Source organism: Eleutherodactylus coqui, chromosome 4, assembly GCF_035609145.1.
Source record: "Eleutherodactylus coqui strain aEleCoq1 chromosome 4, aEleCoq1.hap1, whole genome shotgun sequence".
In the NCBI taxonomy this organism is placed as follows: domain Eukaryota; kingdom Metazoa; phylum Chordata; class Amphibia; order Anura; family Eleutherodactylidae; genus Eleutherodactylus; species Eleutherodactylus coqui.
Genome location: NC_089840.1, coordinates 213,818,279 through 213,840,960, shown reverse-complemented (window position 1 = coordinate 213,840,960; position 22,682 = coordinate 213,818,279). Strand labels below are relative to the sequence as shown.

The 22,682-nt window shown below is 48.2% G+C and overlaps 1 protein-coding gene across 1 annotated transcript in view; it reads left to right on the top strand.

Annotated features, from left to right (window-relative positions):
• The first annotated feature begins 11,268 nt into the window (after positions 1–11,268).
• Positions 11,269–22,682, top strand: part of LOC136626596 (intelectin-1-like) — a 59,042-nt gene continuing 47,628 nt past the window's right edge. Inside the window, exon 1 of the mRNA XM_066601643.1 lies at positions 11,269–11,297. Within this exon, the coding sequence (XP_066457740.1) occupies positions 11,269–11,297 (29 nt within the window). The remainder of the gene's footprint in view (positions 11,298–22,682) is intronic.

Sequence of the window (22,682 nt, the reverse complement as noted above, 5' to 3'; positions counted from 1 at the left end):
TTCACAAGGCATCTAAAAACCAACAGGTGTTCAAAACAGTCATGTCACCAGATTAAGGGCTTCAACAGATGAACGTGTTTTCGGAAAGTTTTGCGGGCGTGAAAATCACCAGTGTGATCACTGTCTGACAGATGGATCTTAACTAGAGATGAGCGAGCACACTCGACCGAGCTTGATGCTTGTTTGAGTATTAGGGTAGTCGAGATGCTCGGTACTCGAGTCGAACACCACGCGGTACTCAAGTCAATCTCATTTCCCTTCCCCGCATGTTTAGCGCCATTTTTTAGCCACTAAACAAGCAGGGAAGGCATTACCACTGCCTACTGTGACGTGCCAGCCCTCTGCACGTCTACAGCAGTGAGTTGCTGGGCAGATCAAGTGATCGCCGAGTACTTAAAGTGGTGCCACCCGCGGCTCGCCTCAGACGCATGCTGGCAGAGGTTAGGGAAAGAGCTGCAGCTGAGATAGAGAAAGTGTTAGGGCGAGCACCCACTGGCGTTTGCGTTTTCCGCGGGGAAAAACGCAGCGTTTTCGCCGCGTTTCCCGTGATTTTTCCGCGCGTTTTTCGCGGCGTTTTCGCGGCTTTTCCATTAATTTCCATGGAGAAAAATAAGGACACATATGCAACTGACAGTTCCTATGTTAAAAACGCAAACGCAACGCAAAAAAACGCCAGTGGACAGGAACACATGTTATCTCTATGCCTGTGCAGGAAAAACGCAAAACGCAAAACGCAGGTAAAAAAACGCCAGTGGGTGCTCGCCTTTAGAGTGGGCATCCTTTCTTCAAGAACCCAACAGTCCTTCTTAGGGCTACTCCTCATTGTGTACATTACGTTTATTGCTGGCTGGGAGCAGTAGTGCACCAATTCTTTTTTTTAAAGCATCTAGGCCTGTGCAGACTATCTCACATATCCCATTCGCTGTGTGTGGTGAAGTAGCCAGAGTTCTCATCGCTAAACCGTCCACTAATTGTTTCTGGGGCTGTGCAGGCTATTTAACATATCCCATTCGCTGTGTGCGGTGAAGTAGCCAGAGTTCTCATCACTAAACACTGGGTTAATAGTTCTCTGCCCCTGTGCAGCGCATCTCACGATACCCTTTCCTTGTGTGCAGTGAAGTAGCCACTGTTATCAGCACTATCCACTGGGTTAAAGGGGTTGTCCCGCGAAACAAAGTTGGGGTATACACTTCTGTATGGCCATATTAATGCACTTTGTAATGTACATTGTGCATTAATTATGAGCCATACAGAAGTTATTCACTTACCTGCTCCGTTGCTAGCGTCCTCGTCTCCATGGTGCCGTCTAATTTTCAGCGTCTAATCGCCCGATTAGACGCGCTTGCGCAGTCCGGCCTTCTCCGTGTTGAATGGGGCTGCTCATGCTGGAGAGCTGCTCCTCGTAGCTCCGCCCCATCACGTGTGCCGATTCCAGCCAATCAGGAGGCTGGAATCGGCAATGGACCGCACAGAAGACCTGCGGTCCACCGAGGGTGAAGATCCCGGTGGCCATCTTCGCAAGGTAAGTAAGAAGTCACCGGAGCGCGGGGATTCGGGTAAGTACTATCCGTTTTTTTTTTTCAACACATGCATCGGGTTTGTCTCGCGCCGAACGGGGGGGCTATTGAAAAAAAAAAAACCCGTTTCGGCGCGGGACAACCCCTTTAAGAGTTCTCTGTCCCTGTGCAGCACATCTTACAATACCCTTTCCTTGTGTGCAGGGAAGAAGCCGCAGTTATCAGCACTTTCCACTGGGTTAATAGTTCTCAGCCCCTGTGCAGCACATCTCACAATACCCTTTCCTTGTGTGCAGTGAAGTAGCTGCAGTTATCAGCACTATCCACTGGGTTAACAGTTCTCTGCCTCTCTTATATACAAGTCTCTGTGAGTGGTAAATTACCCCTAGGTATCAGCGCAAGACAGCGGGTTAATTTATTTTGTCACAGAATAGATGCTCCGGTATCTACAAGTCTCTGTGTGCTGTGAATTAGCCCCAGTTCTCTGTGCTATACAGTGGGGTAATTAATATATTGCTCTAGCCTTTATCCGACATGATGAGGAGTAGGGGTAAGGGTCGAGGACGTGGAAGTTGACGCGGACGCGGGCGTGGGTGTCCAAGTGAGGGTGTGGGCACAGGCCGAGGTCCTGGGCGGGGTGAAACAGCTGGCTGCTGAGGAATTAGGAGAGCGCTGCATTTCTTCGCTCCTCAGCTTCATCTGACATTTTATGTGTCAACGTGGTAGACCTTTATTACAAGCACAGCAGTGCAATCAGGTCCTGTCGTGGATCGCAGATAGGGCATCCAGCAATGTATAGAACACCCAGTCTTCCACACAGTCCACTCCTACCGAGCTAGGGACTGCACCTCTGAATCCTCTTGCTGCTCCTCCTTCCTCCCAGCCTCGTCACTCCAGGAAAAGGAGAGATTCTGAGCAGGCAGACTCCCAGGAACTGTTCTCGGGTCCCTGCCATGAGTCTGAAAAAACTGTTCCTCACCCACTTGAGGAGTTTGTCGTGACCAATGCCCAACATTTGGAAATTTCCCAGAGTCCGGGTGATGAGGATGGGGACTTCCGGCAACTGTCTCAGCCTACTGAGGACAGGGCTTCAGAGGGGGAGGAAAGTGCAGCAGCAGGACAGGTTAGAAGAGGCAGTGGGGTGTCCAGGGGGAGAGGCAGGGCCAGAGGCCAGAATCCCCCAACTGTTTCCCAAAGCACCCACTCGCGGCAAGCCTCCATGCAGACGGCTAGGTGTTCAAAGGTATGGATGTTTTTTAGTGAGACCGCGGACGACCGATGAACAGTTATGTGAAACCTGTGTTGCACCAAGATCAGCCGGGGAGCCACCACTACCAGCCTCACCACCACCAGCATGCGCAGGCATATGATGGCCAAGCACCCCACAAGGTGGGACGAAGGCCACACCACTGCATCTTCCCCTGTGCCACAACCTGGAACACAGATCCAATTCCCCTCCCAGGATGCAGGCACAAACGCCTCCCGGCCTGCACCCACACCCTCACCTCCATGGTCCTCCACGGCCTCTAGCAATGTCTCCCAGAGCAGCACTCAGTTGTTGCTAATGTGAGGGTATATAGAGGGTATATATATTGCCATATGTGTTTTTTATGCTTTTATACCTATATGCAAGTTTTATTCAATTCCAAATGAAAAAAACTTATATGTCGCCTTACATCAGATATTTCAAGAGAGATGTTCTAGAAATTCAGAGAAAACCACCGAACCAGACATGAAGGCCACATGTACTTGGCCGATTTCCCAGAAGCGCTGGAACAAGATATCAAGATGTTCAAATGTACATAATTTGCACTGTCTCAGTCCGCAAATCCGGACTTCCCATATATGGTTATGAGCCCATCACCCCCTAGTGGGGAGGGGACAAAGTGTATAAGATCTCATGTAATCTGTAATAAAGCAGGTCGACGTCAGCCGAGAGCCATGTCCCGTGTGAGAAACTATACCAGACCTCTGTGTGGTGTCTCTTCTTACGGCCGGCAACGGGGCAAGTGGGGTGGGCCCGATTGGTGTTGTACTTAGAATTTTAACCCTCATAAATGGCGCCCAACGTGGGGCGGTAAAATCGGAGCTTACAACGCAATTCACCCGGATCCACGCCACTGAGAAACCGTCCTGCTGCAAACCGAGCCTGATCAACTCACAAGAACTCCAGGTAAGACAAACATATATTTATGTTGTGTTTTACACTGCGAGTCTTGCAGCAGGACTGACTATCTGTGGTTTGTGACCGGACGGGTTGGGTTAAGAGTTCTACACGGTAACTCGTGTGGGCTCCGGGTTTGCCGTCATGGACCACTGACCGTGATATGCGCACCAATGGCTCACCCAGAAACTAGTCTGTAGTCTATTTGTTGTTGAAGTCCGTAGCGTTTTAGCGATAGTGGAGATTGTTTGATTGTTTGTTGTATCTGCAGAATTTTTTTTTTTCCTCTTACTTTTTATTTTGTCTCACAGACGAAGGAACCCTCGGTTAGTTTAGTTGTTAATGGTTTAGAGGAGAGGGAAGCACTCTGTAAGACAGGTCCCATTGACGAAGGAACCCTCCGTTTTAGTGTAGTTTAGTTGTTGATGGTTTAGCTGAGGAGAGGGATGTACTCTTTGGGACTGGTTCCATAAGAAGAAGATGCCTTCGGTTGTATTGCCATATATAAGGGGCTGACAATTCGGGTCAGAAGGATTCACTCTATGGAGCGTGTTATTATTATTATTGTTGATGTTCTAATATGCGTAAGATCTTATTAAAGAAGATAGAGCCCCTCAAGGGCTGCCGCCGTGTGGATGAATCTGTAAAATGTAAGAAAACTCTAATGAAAATGTGTGACACCGACCCGCATGGTAGATTACAAAATGGTGTCTGGGAGGAGGTCTTTAGGACCCAGAGGTGCCTTGGAAGACCAAGGTTTGCTAGGAGGAGAGAGAGAGACAGTCAGAGTAAGTTGTATATACACATTATTTGTTTAAGAAAGTATCCGTAAGTGAAATGTTGAAAACTACAGTAAGTGATCAAGAGGGCGTCAGGAGAGTGTCTATTGAAGGTTATATTGGCAGTTAGGTAGGGGAGAGAAAAGTGCTGAAGGAGCAGGCAAAGTCGATAAGTAAGTTACAATGCATGTAATTTGTTGGCAAAGAAAGAGATGGAAATGTGTATAATACAAGATAGATAATAGATAATATGTATAATCCATACTAGGTGGATGTATATGTGTATATATATATATACTGTAGTGCAAATAGTTAACAGCTTGCTTTTAGGGGAGAAGAGGCTTGTTGACATGTAGCTGCGACTCTGTGTAGCCTTCCAAGGTCAGGAAGATAACAGCGAGAGAGAAAATGCAATAACATCCTTGGTTAATATCTTTGCTTGCTTGCAATGAATTGAAATGAATTTAATTAGTTATACTGTCTTAGTAGGCAGGGAAATATAGTAATTTCTAATGTATATTCTTACTTATACAGGGGTTGAAAATGAATGTTGCAAGGTCCCAGCATATGTGTTAATTATGATTTCAAAATGCAGGCAATAGTTTAAGCTAAAACTTATTCAGTATGTGTTTCATAGTCGCGGAGAGATAAGAGATTTATTTTAAAAAAGTGGGGGCTTTCAGATTCACTCTGAGCTCAGGGTCACAAGGGGGGTTGAAAAATACCCAGAGATTCTAAAACACTTCAGCGTTTAATACAGCATATAATAGCTTCAGTAGATAAGAAATATAGAATATTACAGTCACTCAGCAAACTTTTTTTTCACATAATTTGTCAAAGACAGCGCTCATTCACAATCTCATCTCAATAGAATCATGTACTTTATAATAGCACTCACCTCGGTGTTTTTCAGCTGATGTATGTATGCTTGTCAAACTTTTTTTTGTCCGTGCATCTGCATGGACTGGTACACCTTCAAAGGGGGGTGACGGAGCAGACTTGAGAGCATGGATGGATGAGAGTTGGTGATGTGGACGTGTGGACGGTTAAGCTGCAATGGAGTTGAGAAGACGGACGCAATGTGCCAATATCGAAGGGGTGGAGCTAGATGATGTAATAGTACGTAATAATGTTTCATCCCTCTTCTTGTCCAAGGGAGGGGGTGAGGATTTTGAGCAGCTAGTTTTTTTTTTTTTTCTCCTGTCTCAGATTTTGATAAGAAATTGCAGGCAGGAACAGACTAATAATGAATTCACTTAAAGGGATATCACATTTCAAATATTAGTAGAGGTTTTGTAGATTATTCTTCCCCGATGTAACTCATGTTTCTGCTATAGGTGCTAACATCTTACAGGCCTTATCTGCTTCCATCAAATCTTTTTACAATGTTATAATAACTTAAACCCGGCTACTATTGTTCCAATTGCGTACCCTGGTTTAAAGGGGGGGAGGAGAAGGCATAGGTGATCTAGGTATTGCAAGTCAGCCATTTTAGGTATTGCAAGTCAGCCATTTTTAAATTTTTTGCAAGCCATTTTTTAAATTTTTAAAAATTTTTTGCAACAAAGTTCTGATCTTTTTGAAATAGAATATCAGCCTGATTGTCTAGCAGTGATGCAACAAGAAAATTTAAGTTTTAAAAAGTTACTGAAAGCCCTTGTTAATAATGCATATTTTGAGTTGTTTTTTATAGATGGTACCTAGGGTGATTGACGACTCCACACTGGATATACAGTGGTTACACAACAAGATGTCCTAAAAAGCAGAATGTCTCCGCATGTCGCAGTACAAGAAGCGGAACTAAAAGCACTCACGGAGGCGTGTAGAGTGGAGGAAGGTAAGACGGCAAACATTTACACTGTCTCCCGGTATGCATTTGGCATAGCTCATGATTACGGCCCAACATGGAAGGCCAGACAGTTTTTTACCACAGCAGGACAGCCAATTAAGAATGATGCAGCGGTGCAGTCTCACGGAGACCCTACTTCTACCTGACAAGGTGGAAAGCTCACACCAATTCCTACACCAGAGAAACAAGAGGCAACGCCATCACAGACCACACAGCAAAAGCAGCGGCCCTCAAGCCGTGGAAGAAGGAAGAAAAGAAGAATTTGACAATAATTTTGGACTTTGACTACACTTGGACTTTGATAACAACTTGGACTTTGATAATAATTTTGGACTTTGATTTGAACTTGGACTTTGATAAAAACATTGAACTTTGATATGCTAAAGACTTTACAGTTAAGAAAAAGACAAATGGACTAAAAAGGGACGGCGTATGGTGAACAGTCAACAGCACTTGCTTACCATAGTCCCTGTGCCCCATGATGGCCCAGCTGACGCACGGAAAGACGCACCTCTCAAAGCAACAATGATGTCGATGCTTGAACAAGGACGGGTGGCTCCTTGGTTTTCTGTAGCTGCTGCATCATTTGTCCAATTTTGCATGATCTTTGCCGTAAAGCAACAGGGCAGAAGTAAATTTGCCACATCACACTTGCCTAGACCACTCTACCCATTTCAGGGATTGCAAATTGGCTACACTCAGCTCCTACTTGTTGGGAAGCATGAAAATGTGCTTGTTGTTGTTGATTTCTTTTCAGGTTGGAGACCTACCCTGTTACCAAAGTAAATAAGCAGATAACCGCACAGAAGCTCATGAATGAGGTAATCCGCAGATATGGGGTACCGGAAGTGATTGAGTCAAACAAAGGTACACACTTCACAGGTGAAATAATGCAACACATCATGTCTGTTTTGGGTATATTCCAGGCTTTTCACACACCCTACCATCCGCGGAGTAGGGGGAAAGTAGATACAAAAGGCGATGGAGGAAATGGTAAAATTTTGAATTGAGTGTCTTCTATTAGTTTTTCTTTTTCTCAGGAGGGTACATGCCACAGTAGCAGAGTTTGGGGAATGATTTTCTTGTTAATTTTGTCATAGGTCTCTCCAAGGAATTGTTAGTAATGTATTCTGTAGTCTCTGCTTTTCTCCCAGGTTCTACAGATGAGTGTCACAATCTAAAACCAGGTGACAGGGTCTATGTGAAAAAGTTTGAGAGAGAAACCCTGTTTGAATGTCCTTACCAGATGTTGTTCACCCAACTGCAGTCAAGCTTGAAGGAAAACCCACTTGGATCCACACTTCGCACTGCAAAAACTAATGATCCTGCATATCCTTTACATGCTATAATGTGGTACAATTCCTCTAACACACACCTTTGACTACTGTACACTAGCCCCCTGTTTCACAACAAATTAATACAATCAAATGTGCAATATGAAGCCTACACTGAGGGTGAGAATCCAACACCGCATCGTGCTAAGAGAGACGTTGACGTTCAAGGTGGTAACTTTAATCCACATGTACACATAGATACAATAGGAGTGCCAAGGGGGGTGCCAGATTAATATTAATTCTAGAGATCATGTCTAAGCAGGTTTTGAGTCCTTATTTGCTATTGTCACTGTTAATAATAATGTAGATTGGATGAATTATATCTATTACAATCAGCAGAGGTTTGTAAACTACACCAGAGATGCTTTTGCAAGGGTTAGCTGACCAGTTAGGGCCTACTGCATCCATGGCGTTCCAAAATAGAGTGGCCGTGGATATGATTTTAGCAGAAAGAGGTTGGGTATGTAATTTCATGTATGTGTATTTTCCCTTTGATCAAAAAGAGTATGAGTAAGGGACTGGATAATGTGACCAAAATTTCCTTTGTTTGAAAAAGATGAAGAGCCAGTTCCGATAATGCCAACCAGATACGTTACCAGAAGAATGGAGAGATGGACTAGTACTGTGTCTGCCTCAGTCTCATAAGATGGACTGTCAGTGGACTTCCCATTTGCCTAGGGAAAGTGCAGAAGACCTTAGGTTCTGGCGAGGGCACACCCTGTGGGGTGTTAACTTGTACAGATAGAGGGTATGGATGCCCGGAAATAAGCCCAGGGAATCCATGGCCTCCTTCTGAGGTGAGGTAGGGATCCCTCCCTTTTAGGAGTAGGGACTTACGGGCAGTGGAAAAACCCTGACGCAAGGGAGAGACAACCGAGGAAGAGTGCAAAGTCTGATGCTTGATCTCCATATTAAGTTTTTTAGGGGGGTTTGTGAGGGTATATATATATATTGCCATATGTGTTTTTTATGCTTTTATACCTATATGCAAGTTTTATTCAATTCCAAATGAAAAAAACTTATATGTCGCCTTACATCAGATATTTCAAGAGAGATGTTCTAGAAATTCAGAGAAAACCACCGAACCAGACATGAAGGCCACATGTACTTGGCCGATTTCCCAGAAGCGCTGGAACAAGATATCAAGATGTTCAAATGTACATAATTTGCACTGTCTCAGTCCGCAAATCCGGACTTCCCATATATGGTTATGAGCCCATCACCCCCTAGTGGGGGGGGGACAAAGTGTATAAGATCTCATGTAATCTGTAATAAAGCAGGTCGACGTCAGTCGAGAGCCATGTCCCGTGTGAGAAACTATACCAGACCTCTGTGTGGTGTCTCTTCTTACGGCCGGCAACGGGGCAAGTGGGGTGGGCCCGATTGGTGTTGCACTTAGAATTTTAACCCTCATACTAACACAATCGTTGGAGCGAAAGTGGAAATACGCTGCCACCCACCCGCATGCACAAGCTTTAAACGTGCACACTGCTAAATTAATCAGCCTGGAGATGCTGCCGTACGGGCTTGGGGAAGCGGAGGCTTTCAAAAACACGATGGCAGTGGCGGTCCCGCGGTACTCGGTCCCCAGTCGCCACAATTTTTCCCGGGATGCCGTCCCAGCCCTACACCAGCACGTCTCCCGCAGCATAAATCATGCCTTCACCAACGCGTTTTCTGGGAAGGTCCACTCAACAAAAGACATGTGGTGGGCAGGGCCACTGACGGCACATTGGGTGAACTTGGTGGAGGCTGGGATCGAGTCAGAGCCTGGGACTGCTCATGTGCTACCCACACCAAGGATAGCGGGTCCTACCTAGGTGCTGGTTTCTGCGGCATATTATGCCACCTCCTCCAACCCCCCCCTCCTCCTCCGCCACCTTCACTTCTCAAGTAAAGCAATTTTTCAGGGGTACACTTGTACTCTTGGTACACCAATTTTTCAGGCCTTTGCCTATACTGTTAGCAAACTAATTTTTCTGGGCTTCGCCTATACTGTTGGTAAACACATTTTTAAGGTGTTCACCTATACTCTTGGTACACCAGTTTTTTAGGCCTTCGAATATACCTCTTAGCCAACTAATTTTTTTGGGCTTCGCCTATACTCTTGGTAAACAAGTTTTTTCAGGTGTTCGCCTACACTGTTGGTACACCAATGTTTCCAGGGTTCACCTATACTCTTGCTACAGAAATGTTTCAGGGGTCCGCCTATACACTTGCTACAGAAATGTTTCAGGGGTCCGCCTATACACTTGCTACAGAAAGGTTTGAGGGGTTCGTCTATACTCTTGCTACAAAAATGTTTCAGGGGTCTGCCTATACTCTTGCTACAGAAATGTTTCAGGGGTCCGCCTATACATTTGCTAGAGAAATGTTTGAGGGTTTCGCCTATACTCTTGCTACAGAAATGTTTCAGGGGTCCGCCTATACACTTGCTACAGTCGAATAAATGAAGATGAAGGCAGCAGTGGCGGTGCAATGAAGAAATCCTTTATTCCTCCCAACACAATCAGACGACGTTTCGGCTCAAGAAGCCTTTGTCAAGTATACTTGAGCATTAGGAAATTTTCGGCTCGAGTAACGAGCACCCAAGCATTTTGGTGCTCGCTCATCTTTAATCTGAACCTTAAATAGACATGTTGTGTAACCCACATATTGTATCCTACATATCACACATGCAATTAAATTACCGACACATGTGGTGCTGCAATTAATATAATATGTTATTTTATATGTCTTACCATCACTAGAGGATGAAATGTCAGTTTTTACCACATGCTGCACACTTTACAAATTTTATGTCCAAACTTACAGCAGCCTTTCACCGATAACCATGTCTGTTTTTTTTTTGTCTTTAGAACTAGAGATGAGCGAGCACCAAAATGCTCGGGTGCTCGTTACTCGGGACGAAATTTTCGCAATGCTCGAGGGTTCGTTTCGAGTAACGAACCCCATTGAAGTCAATGGGCGACCCGAGCATTTTTGCATATCGCCGATGCTCGCTAAGGTTTTCGTTTGTGAAAATCTGGGCAATTCTACAAAGTGATGGGAACGACACAGCAACGGATAGGGCAGGCGAGGGGCTACATGGTGGGCTGCATCTCAAGTTCCCAGGTCCCACTTTTAAGCCACAATAGCGGCAAGAGTGCCCCCCCCCCCCGCACTGTCAGCGTAAAGATCGTTCTCCTCTGCCATAGCTGTAACAGCTGTGGCAGAGAAGAACGATGTTTGCCCATTGAATTCAATGGAGCCAGCAATACAGCAGGTTCCACTGAAAGCAATGGGCTGCCGGCGATCGCAGGATGAATTGTCGGGAAGGGGTTAAATATATAACCCCTTCCCTGCAATTCATCCAGAAATGTGTTACAATAAAAATATATACCGGCGTATAAGGCGACGGGGCGTATAAGACATTGCAGTCAATGGAAGCCGTCTGTCACGCTATCTTCCGCTGTAGCACAGTGGTAGATAGCGTGAAAATGCTTCCCTGCCCACCGACACCACTGTCATATGATGCGGCCGGCGCGTCATGTGATGCTGTGGGCATGTCATATGACGCTGGCGGCACGTCACATGAGACTGCCAGCGCATCATGCACTGTACTGCACATGCGCGCCGGCACGGGATGCGGGACATCGGGGAGTGCATCCAGAGGTGAGTATGGGGTCTCTGGGGTGGCGCTGTGACGGACTCCGCTGCGGTATTCCGCTTGTGTAGCCCATCACGGCCGTGGCCACTAGGCCTAAAAGGTTACTGTGTAGAGATGAGCGAACGTACTCGTCCCAGCTTGATACTCGTTCGAGTATTAGCGTGTTCGAGATGCTCGTTACTCGTGACGAGTACCACGAGTTGTTCGAGTTACTTTCACTTTCATCTCTGAGACGTTAGCGCGCTTTTCTAGCCAATAGAAAGACAGGGAAGGCATTACAACATCCCCCTGCGACGCTCAAGCCCTATACCACCCCCCTGCAGTGAGTGGCTGGCGAGATCAGGTGTCACCCGAGTATATAAATCGGCCCCTCCCGCGGCTCGCCACAGATGCGTTCTGACAGAGATCAGGGAAAGTGCTGTCTTGCTGGAGTTGCTATAGGGATAGTATTAGGAGTATTTTAGGCTTCAAGAACCCCAACGGTCCTTCTTAGGGCCACATCTAACCGTGTGCAGTTGTGTGGAGGATGCTTTTTGCAGTGTTGCACTTTTTTTTTTGTATATCGGCCGTGCAGAGCATTGCGCCCTGCAGTAATTATACATAGTCCAGGGCCAGTAGTGGTGGTGAGGCAGGGACAGAAGACATATTTATTGAATATAGGCAGTGGGCCTTTCCAAAAACATTTGGGAAAAAAAATCTATTTGGGCTGCCTGTGACTGTCCTCAGTGTACTGGGTCTGTGCTGGGGGTAGTTGTCCTCCTAATTCATACGCACCCAGCTAAGTGTTACAGCAGGCTTGCGCAAAATTATTTCTTGGCTCTGTGTTGGCTGTTACATCACCGCTGTATTCCAGCCCACAGTGCAACAGTCTGCAGTTATTTTACGTACTCCAGGGCCAGTAGTGGTGAGGCAGGGACAGAAGACATATTTATTGAATATAGGCAGTGGGCCTTTCCAAAAACATTTGGGAAAAAAAATCTATTTGGGCTGCCTGTGACTGTCCTCAGTGTACTGGGTCTGTGCTGGGGGAAGTTGTCCTCCTAATTCATACGCAGCCAGCTAAGTGTTACAGCAGGCTTGCGCAAAATTATTTCCTGGCTCTGCTGTGCGTTCTGTAAGCAAAGTCAGCCTCCAACCACAGGCCAATAAGTGGCACATTTAATTACAGCGTTCTGTTTCTGCACTACTGGTAATACAGCATGCTTAGGGGTAGGGGTAGGCCTAGAGGATGTGGACGCGGGTGAGAACGCGGAGGTCCAAGTCAGGGTGTGGGCACAGTCCGAGCCAGTGCGGTGGCCAGGGGTAGAGGCAGGGCCAGACCGAATAATCCACCAACTGTTTCCCAAAGCGCCCCCTCGCGCCATGCCACCCTGCAGAGGTCAAGGTGCTCTACGGTCTGGCAGTTTTTCACAGAGACGCCTGACGACCGACGAACAGTGGTGTGCAACCTTTGTCGCGCCAAGATCAGCTGGGGAGCCACCACCAACAGCATGCGCAGGCATATGATGGCCAAGCACCCCACAAGGTGGGACGAAGGCCGTTCACCGCCTCCGGTTTGCACCACTGCCTCTCCCCCTGTGCCCCAACCTGCCACTGAGATCCAACCCCCCTCTGAGGACACAGGCACTACCGTCTCCTGGCCTGCACCCACACCCTCACCTCCGCTGTCCTCGGCCCCATTCAGCAATGTCTCTCAGAGCAGCGTCCAGACGTCGCTAGCGCCACTGTTTGAGCGCAAGCGCAATTACGCTGCCACGCACCCGCACGCTCAAGCGTTAAACGTACACATTGCCAAATTGATCAGCCTGGAGATGCTGCCGTATAGGCTTGTGGAAACGGAGGCTTTCAAAAGCATGATGGCGGCGGCCCCGCACTAGTCGGTTCCCAGTTGCCACTACTTTTCCCGATGTGCCGTCCCAGCCCTGCACAACCACATCTCCCGCAACATTGTACGCGCCCTCACCAACGCGGTTACTGCCAAGGTCCACTTAACAACGGACACGTGGACAAGCACAGGCGGGCAGGGCCACTATATGTCCCTGACGGCACATTGGGTGAATTTAGTGGAGGCTGGGACAGAGTCAGAGCCTGGGACCGCTCATGTCCTACCCACCCCCAGAATTGCGGGCCCCAGCTCGGTGCTGGTATCTGCGGCGGTGTATGCTTCCTCCACTAAACCACCCTCCTCCTCCTCCTCCAACGCAACCTCTGTCTCGCAATCAAGATGTGTCAGCAGCAGCACGTCGCCAGCAGTCGGTGTTGCGCGGCGTGGCAGCACAGCGGTGGGCAAGCCTCAGCAGGCCGTGCTGAAACTACTCAGCTTAGGAGAGAAGAGGCACACGGCCCACGAACTGCTGCAGGGTCTGACAGAGCAGACCGACTGCTGGCTTGCGCCGCTGAGCCTCCAACCGGGCATGGTCGTGAGTGACAATGGCCGTAACCTGGTGGCGGCTCTGCAGCCGGCCGCCTCACGCACGTGCCATGCCTGGCCCATGTCTTTAATTTGGTGGTTCAGCGCTTTCTGAAACGCTACCCACACTTGTCATACCTGCTCGGAAAGGTGCGCCGGGTCAGCGCACATTTCCGCAACTCCAAGACGGACGCTGCCACCCTGCGCACCCTGCAACATCGGTTTCATCTGCCAGTGCACCGACTGCTGTGCGACGTGCCCACACGGTGGAACTCTACGCTCCACATGTTGGCCAGACTCTATGAGCAGCGTAGAGCTATAGTGGAATACCAACTCCAACATGGGCGGCGTAGTGGGAGTCAGCCTCCTCAATTCTTTACAGAAGAGTGGGCCTGGTTGGCAGACATCTGCCAGGTCCTTGGAAACTTTGAGGAGTCTACCCAGATGGTGAGCGGGGATGCTGCAATCATTAGCGTCACCATTCCTCTGCTATGCCTCTTGAGAAGTTCCCTGCAAAGCATAAAGGCAGAAGCTTTGCGCTCGGAAACGGAGGCGGGGGAAGACAGTATGTCGCTGGATAGTCAGAGCACCCTCATGTCTATATCTCAGCGCGTTGAGGAGGAGGAGGAGGGGGTGGAGCATGAGGAGGAGGGAGAAGAGACAGCTTGGCCCACTGCTGAGGGTACCCATGCTGCTTGCCTGTCATCCTTTCAACGTGTATGGCCGGAGGAGGAGGATCCTGAAAGTGATCTTCCTAGTGAGGACAGCCATGTGTTGCGTACAGGTACCCTGGCACACATGGCTGACTTCATGTTAGGATGCCTTTCTCGTGACCCTCGCGTTACACGCATTCTGGCCACTACGGATTACTGGGTGTACACACTGCTCGATCCACGCTATAAGGAGAGCCTTTCCACTCTCATTCCCGAAGAGGAAAGGGGTTCCAGAATGATGCTATACCACAGGGCACTGGTGGACAAACTGATGGTAAACTTCTCATCCGACAGTGCTAGTGGCAGAAGGCGCAGTTCCGAGGGCCAGGTAGCAGGGGAGGCACAGAGATCAGGCAGCATGTACAGCGCAGGCAGGGGAACATTCTCCAAGGCCTTTGCCAGCTTTTTGGCTCCCCAGCAAGACTGTGTCACCGTTCCCCAGTCAAGGCTGAGCTGGCGGGAGCACTGTAAAAGGATGGTGAGGGAGTACGTAGCCGATCGCACGACTGTCCTCGGTGACGCCTCTGCCCCCTACAACTACTGGGTGTCGAAGCTGGACACGTGGCCTGAACTCGCGCTGTATGCCCTGGAGGTGCTTGCTTGTCCTGCGGCTAGTGTTCAGTGCGGCTGGGGGAATCATCACGGATAAGCGTACCCGCCTGTCAACCGACAGTGCCGACAGGCTTACACTCATCAAGATGAACAAAGCCTGGATTTTCCCAGACTTCTCTTCTTCACCAGCGGACAGCAGTGATACCTAAGCAATACGTAGGCTGCTCCCGCGGATGGAAGCATCGTTCTCTATCACCATCAAAAATGCGGACATTTTTGCTTCATCAATCTGTGTATAATATTCCTCCTCCTCCTGCTCCTCCTCCTGAAACCTCACGTAATCAAGCCGAACGGGCAATTTTTCTTAGGCCCACAAGGCTCAGTCATATAATTTTTGTAAACAATTTTTATACGTTTCAATGCTCATTAAAGCGTTGAAACTTGCACCTGAACCAATTTTTATTTTAACTGGGCTGCCTCCAGGCCTAGTTACCAATTAAGCCACATTAACCAAAGCGATTAATGGGTTTCACCTGCCCTCTTGGTTGGGCATGGGCAATTTTTCTGAGGTACATTAGTACTGTTGGTACACCAATTTTTTGGGGCCCTCGCCTACAGTGTAATCCAATTAATTTTTTGCCCACCTGCATTACAGCTGACGTTACATCATCTGTGCTGGGCACTGCAATGGGATATATTTACGTACCGCCGGTGGGTTCCAGGGAGCCACCCATGCTGTCGGTCCACACGGAGTTGTAACTACATGTGTCCACTTCTAAAGAACCCCAGTCTGACTGGGGCATGCAGTGTGGGCCGAAGCCCACCTGCATTAAACATGACATTACCTCAGCTGTGATGGGCACTGCAATGGGATATATTTATGTACCGCCGGTGGCTTCCTGGCACCCACCCATGCTTTGGGTCCACAGGGACTTCACAATAGGGAGTTGTACCTGCCTGTGTCTATGAATTAAAAACCCCGGTCAGGTTGGGGCATGCAGTGTGGGCCGAAGCCCACCTGCATTTAATCTGACGTTAGCTCTGCTGTCCAGGGCACTGCAATGGGATACATTTATGTACAGCCGGTGGGTTCCAGGGAGCCACCCATGCTGTGGGTGCACACGGAATTCCCATTGCGGAGTTGTACCTGCCTGTGACTATTTATAAAAAACCGCGGTCTGACTGGGGCATGCAGACACATTGACAGAATGAATAGTGTGTGGCACATGGGTTCCCCATTGCTATGCCCACGTGTGCAGCTCCTGATGGCAGTGGCACAGGATTATATTTCTCATTGCTTCTGTACAGCATTGTGGGCTATCGCCCCGCCCCTTTTAAAGAGGGTCGCTGCCTGGCCGTGCCAACCCTCTGCAGTGTGTGCCTGCAGTTCCTCCTCATGGCAGACACACTCATAAATAGACATGAGGGTGGTGTGGCAACGAAGCCAGCGTGTGGCATGAGTGCAGCTGAAGGCTGCGCAGGGACACTTTGGTGTGCGCTGTGGACACTGGGTCGTGCGCGGGGGGGGGTGGGGGGTTGGGCAGCATGTTACCCAGGAAAAGTGGCAGCGGAGTGTCATGCAGGCAGTGATTGTGCTTTGTTGGAGGTAGTGTGGTGCTTAGCTAAGGTATGCCTTGCTAATGAGGGTTTTTCAGAAGTAAAAATTGTTGGGAGGGGGGGGCCCACTCTTGCCGCTATTGTGGCTTAATAGTGGGACCTGGGAACTTGAGATGCAGCCCAACATGTAGCCCCTCGCCTGCCCAGATTTTCACAAATGGAAACCTTAGCGAGCATCGGCGATATACAAAAATGCTTGGGTCGCCCATTGACTTCAATGGGGTTCGTTGCTCGAAACGAACCCTCGAACATCGCGAAAAGTTCGTCTCGAGTAAAGAGAACCCAAGCTTTTTGGTGCTCGCTCATCTCTAATCATTTATAAAAATGTTGAACAACATTGGAATCAGGACAGAGCCTTGTGGTACGCCACTTGAGACATTCTTCCACTTGGATGTGCAGCCATCTATGACCACTCTTTGAGTATGATCACTTAGTCATTTGTGAATCCACCTATCAATCCCATATTTGTTAATTTTTTCAATAAGGCTAGTATGAGATACTTTGTTAAATGCTGTACTAAGGTCAAGATATAATATATATCTACTGCATTTCCCTGATCAACCCAGTCGGTGATTCTGTCTTAGAAGGAAATTAGATTTGTCTGGCATGACTTGTTTGTTACATACCCATGCTGCCTTTGGTGAATTACTCCTTTCTCATCCCAGTACTTGCATACATGCTGTATAATAATTTATTAAACGATCTTTCCTGGTATAGAAGTTAGGCTCACTGGCCTGTAGTTTTCTGGGTTTTCTTTGTTTTAATATTAGCATTATATATAGGAACTTAGTTGTGATGCATGCGTTCCTTTACTGAGAAAGCACTTGTTTCTTTGCTTTTCTCATTAGGCTGGCCACCTAACGTTTGATCTATTCCTTTCTTTTCCTAGGAACCATGTACTACAACTATTGGAAATGTTCTGAGTAAAATGCTTTATGTTTTGTCTGGGGGATAAGAGCACTTACCTGCACTGGTGCACTGGTGGTGCTGCAGCAGGGTGTGTCTGCTCTGAGGATATAGAGGCAAACCAGCAGCAAATGAATGTCTTCTTAGGACTTCTGAAAAGGATTGTGGAAGCTTTTCACTGCTATAAAGGCTGACCAGAGCAATCAGTGTGGAGTTATTTTGTTAGTTAAAGGGGTTGTCTCGCGAAACCAAGTGGGGGTATACACTTCCGTATGGCCATATTAATGCACTTTGTAATGTACATCGTGCATTAAATATGAGCCATACAGAAGTTATTCCACTTACCTGCTCCGTTGCTAGCGTCCCCGTCTCCATGGTTCCGTCTAAAATCGCTGGCAGCTTGCTTTTTTAGACGCGCTTGCGCAGTCCGGTCTTCTCCTTTCAGCACGAGCCGCTTCAGTGTGCTCCCCGCTACAGCTCTTCTGCGCATGCGCAGACGAGCTGTCACTGCTCGTGAGCGCGCTGGAGCGGCCATTCTGTACCATCCTCTGTTAGAGGAAGGTGCAGAAACTGGAGCTGCCGTCCTGAGAAGCCGCCCAGGTGTCCAGCTGTCCCGAGAAGCCGCCCAGGTAAGTGATGGGTCGGGGGTGATGTTCACTGACAGGTGAAGGCCCCGGAGCCCAGCGCTGGGCTCCGGGGCCTTCACCTGGGCTCCGGAACCTAGCGCTGGGCTCCGGGGCCTTCACCTGGGCTCCGGAACCTAGCGCTAGGCTCCGGAACCTAGCGCTGGGCTCCAGGGCCTTCACCTGGGCTCCCGAACCTAGCGCTGGGCTCCGGGGCCTTCACCTGGGCTCCGGAACCTAGCGCTGGGCTCCAGGGCCTTCACCTGGGCTCCGGAACCTAGCGCTGGGCTCCGGGGCCTAGCGCTGGGCTCCGGGGCCTTCACCTGGGCTGAGGGTCTAGCGCTGGGGAGCGGGGAGCGTAGCGCTGGGGAGCCGGGAGCGTAGCGCTGGGGAGCCGGGGGCTAGCGCCGGTTACCTGCTGCCTGGCGGTGGGTGACTGGTCGGCGGCTGCGGTGGGTCCGGTCGGCGGCTGCGGGGCGTCATGTTGTCATGGAGACACAGCTGGCAGCGTCTCGGGAGCGCGCACGTCGGGCTGCAGCGAGCGACGGGAAAAGAGCCGGCGGCCATCTTGGGGAAACTTTTATAAGTTGCTGAAACGCTGGAACGGTAAGTACAAACCAGCTAGAAATGTCATTTACAGGGGGGCTTAGTAATGTATGCTTAATGGGGGGGGACTGGGCAAAAAAAAAAATTCACTGCTTCCTCGAGACATCTCCTTTAAGCCAGGACTGTGTAGATAACATGTCTGTGGACTTATGGACTTTCTGTTTCCTCATGTAAAGATGGACTGCTTTAAATGAATGCCCTATATGTTTTGGCAGAACTGGGTCCATGAATCCTTGAACTACCCAATCCTCACACCACCTTCTTTCATTTTTTGAAGATAGGGACAACATTTGCCCTTTTCCAATCTTCTGGAACTTCTCCTATTCTCCCAGAATTTTCAAAGATTATGGCAAGTTGTTCAAGAATTACATCTGTTGCTTCCTTCAGTATCCTAAGATATAATTCATCTGGACCTTGAGATTTGAATTCATTTAAGTTAGCTAAGTGTTTTTCCACCATCTCTTTGCTTATAGATAGCCTGCATTATTTTACCCCCCCCCCCCCCCCCCCCCCAATAGCACAGGGAAGATCAGTTGATGTTCCATCTACTTTCTGAGAGAAAACAGATGCAAAATAGGAATGTAAAAGTTCAGCCTTCTCAACATCATTTTAATCAATTCACCATTTTCATCTTGTAAGCATCCAATAGCATCTTTTTGACTATTCTTTTGCTTTTCACATACCCCCAAAAACCTTTTTTTATTGTTTTTGGCCTCTCTTGCAAGCTTTAATTCATTATTAGACTGCAGTATGTTCTTCTTTAGATATGACCCCCATCTTTCCATTCGATAAACATATTTTTCTTCCTTCTTAGCATGTGTTTAAGGTCTGTGTTCATCCATCCTAGTCTGTTTAAATCCTTTTCATTCTTCTTTCTTTTGGTAATGATTGTGCTTTGAGAATCTCTAATTTTGCAATATTTCCCAACCTTCTTGGACATTTCTACCATTAAGAACATCCAGCCATTGGTTTCTTCCTATCTTCTTTCGGAGTTCATTAAGTTCTGCGTTTTTCAAATCCAACTTAGAAGTCTGAGTCTTCTCAGGTCTTCCTTCCCTTGTTATCCAAAATTCAAGGATAGCATGATTACTGCCTCCAAAGATCGCAGCTAGAGATGAGCGAGCATCAAAATGCTCGGGTGCTCGTTGCTCGAGTCGAGCTTTCCACGATGCTCGAGGGTTCGTTTCAAGTAACGAACCCCATTGAAGTCAATGGGCGACTCGAGCATTTTTGTATATGACGGATGCTCGCTAAGGTTTTCATTTGTGAAAATCTGCAAAACCTACGAAAGTGATGTAAACGCCACAGAAATGGATAGGGCAGGTGAAAGGTAACATGTTGGGCTGCCTCTCTGGTTCCCAGGTCTCACTATTAAGCCACAATACCGGCAAGAGTGGCCCCATCCCTAACAATTTTTACTTCGGACAAACCCCCATTAGCAAGGCACACCTTAGCTAAGCACCACACTACCTCCAACCAAGCACAATCACTGCCTGCGGGACACACCACTGCCTCTTCTCCTGGGTTACATGCTGCCCAACCCCTCCACACAAAAGTGCCCCTGCGCAGCCTTCAGCTGCCCTCATGCCACACGCTGGCCTCATAGCCACACCACCCTCATGTCTATTTATAAGTGCGTCTGCCATGAGGAGGAACCAGAGGCACACACTGCAGAGGGTTGTCAGGGCCAGGCAGCGACCCTCTTTGAAAGTGTGGCGATAGCCCACAATGCTGTTGAGAATTGATAATAGATTGACGTTCCATCTTCATTCCAATCCTTTGCCACCTCCGTCAGGAGCTGCAAACGTCGGCATAAAGGGGAGTCCGCTGCCAGCCCAGCATTTCTACACATCTCCACAATGCAGCAATACTCGGTGTGGGAAGTATGTGAGCGGGCCCTGGGTCAGCCTCTGTCCCAGCAAACACCTTGTGTGGTTCAAGGTGCTGTGAGTGACATAGCAATGGGGAATTCATGTGTCCACACGCTACTCATTCTGTTTGGGTGTCGGATACCTTATCGACAACGCAAGGGGCAAACCATCTGCACTCTGCACCCTACCCAAGTCTGTCAGTGTTTTGGGGACAGACAGGTACAACTCCGCTATTGCAAGTCTGTGTGCACCAGCAGCATGGGTGTGTAGCAGGAACACAGACGGTACAGGAAGAAATCCTATTGCAGTGCCCCGGATAGCTGAGGTTACGTGAGAGGAAATACATGTTGGCTGCGGCCCACACGCCATGCCCTAGACAATCAGGGTTTTTTTGAAAAGTGCCAGGCAGGTACAACTCTGCTATGGCAAGTCTGTGTGCACCCGCAGCATGGGTGTCTAGCAGGAACACACAGACGGTACAGAAAGAAATCCCATTGCAGTGCCCCGGATAGCTGAGGTTACGTGAGAGGAAATACATGTTGGCTGTGGCCCACAAGCCATGCCCTAGTCAGTCTGGGTTTTTTTCGGGCCAGATAGGTAGAACACCACGATGGGAAGACTTAGTGCACCCATAGTATACACAGACCCCTGTAATATTCCTGTAGCAAATGTATAAGCTGACCCCAGTAACAGTTATGTTGCAGAAGTCTAGGAAGACCCCAGTAACATTTCTGTAGTAACAGTATAGACAGGCCACAGTAACATTTCATTAGCAGAAGTATAGGCAGACCCCAGTAACATTTCTGTTGTAACAGTATAGACAGAGCCGAGTAACATTTCTATAGTAACAGTATAGGCAAACCCCAGTAACGTTTCTGTAGCAGCAGTATAGGCAGACCCCTGTAACATTTCTGTAGCAGAAGCATAGGCAGACCCCTGTACCATTTTTGTAGCAGAAGTATACGCAGACCCTCTGTAACATTTACGTGACAGAAGTATAAGCAGACCCCAGTAACATTCTTGTAGCAGAAGTGTAGGCAGACTCCTGTGACATTTAAGTGGCAGCAGTATAGGCAGACCCCTGTAGCATTTATGTGGCAGAAGTATAGGCAGACCCCAGTAACAGTTATGTAGCAGCAGTATAGGCAGACCCCTGTAGCATTTCTGTAGCAGCAGTATAAGCAGACCCCTGTAACATGTCTGTAGTAGAAGTATAGACAGGCCCCAGTACCATTTTTGTAGCAGAAGTATACACAGACCCCCTGTAAAATTTACGTGGCAGAAGTATAAGCAGACCCCAGTAACATAATTGTAGCAGAAGTATAGGCAGACTCCTGTAACATTTAAGTGGCAGCAGCATAGGCAGACCCCTGTAACATTTATGTGGCAGAAGTATAGTCAGACCCCAGTAACAGTTATGTAGCAGCAGTATAGGCAGACCCCAGTATCATTTCTGTAGCAGCAGTATAGGCAGACCCCTGTAACATTTATGTGGCAGAAGTATAGGCAGACCCCAGTAACAGTTATGTAGCAGCAGTATAGGCAGACCCCACCACCATTTCTGTTGTTGAAGTATAGGCAGACCCCAGTAACATTTTTGTAACAGAAGTATACGCAGACCCTTGTATTATTTCAGTAGTAACACTATAGACAGATCCCAGTAACACTTCTGTAGCAGTAGTATAGGCAGACCCCTGTAACATTCAAGTGGCAGCGGTATAGGCAGACCCCTGTAACATGTAAGTGGCAGCAGTATAGGCAGCCCCCTGTAACGTTTTTGTAGCAGAAGTATAGGCCGGCAGGCAGACCCCAGTAAAATTTCTGTAGTAATAGTATAGGCCAACCTCTGAAACATTGGGGTACCATGAGCGTAGGCGAAGGCCGGAAAAATTAGTTGGATAAGAGTGTAGGCGTGGGCCCGACTGTAGGCGTGGGCCTGTGTATTATGAATAGAGCACACACAGAGTGGTCTGACTAATTATGCAATTATTGGCGTGCAGTTGGAGGCTCACAGCGGTTAAGTAACGCACACTGCAGTCCCAAAAAAATAATACGCAAGGCTGAAAAAAGGCCTAGCTGGGAAATAGTGAGG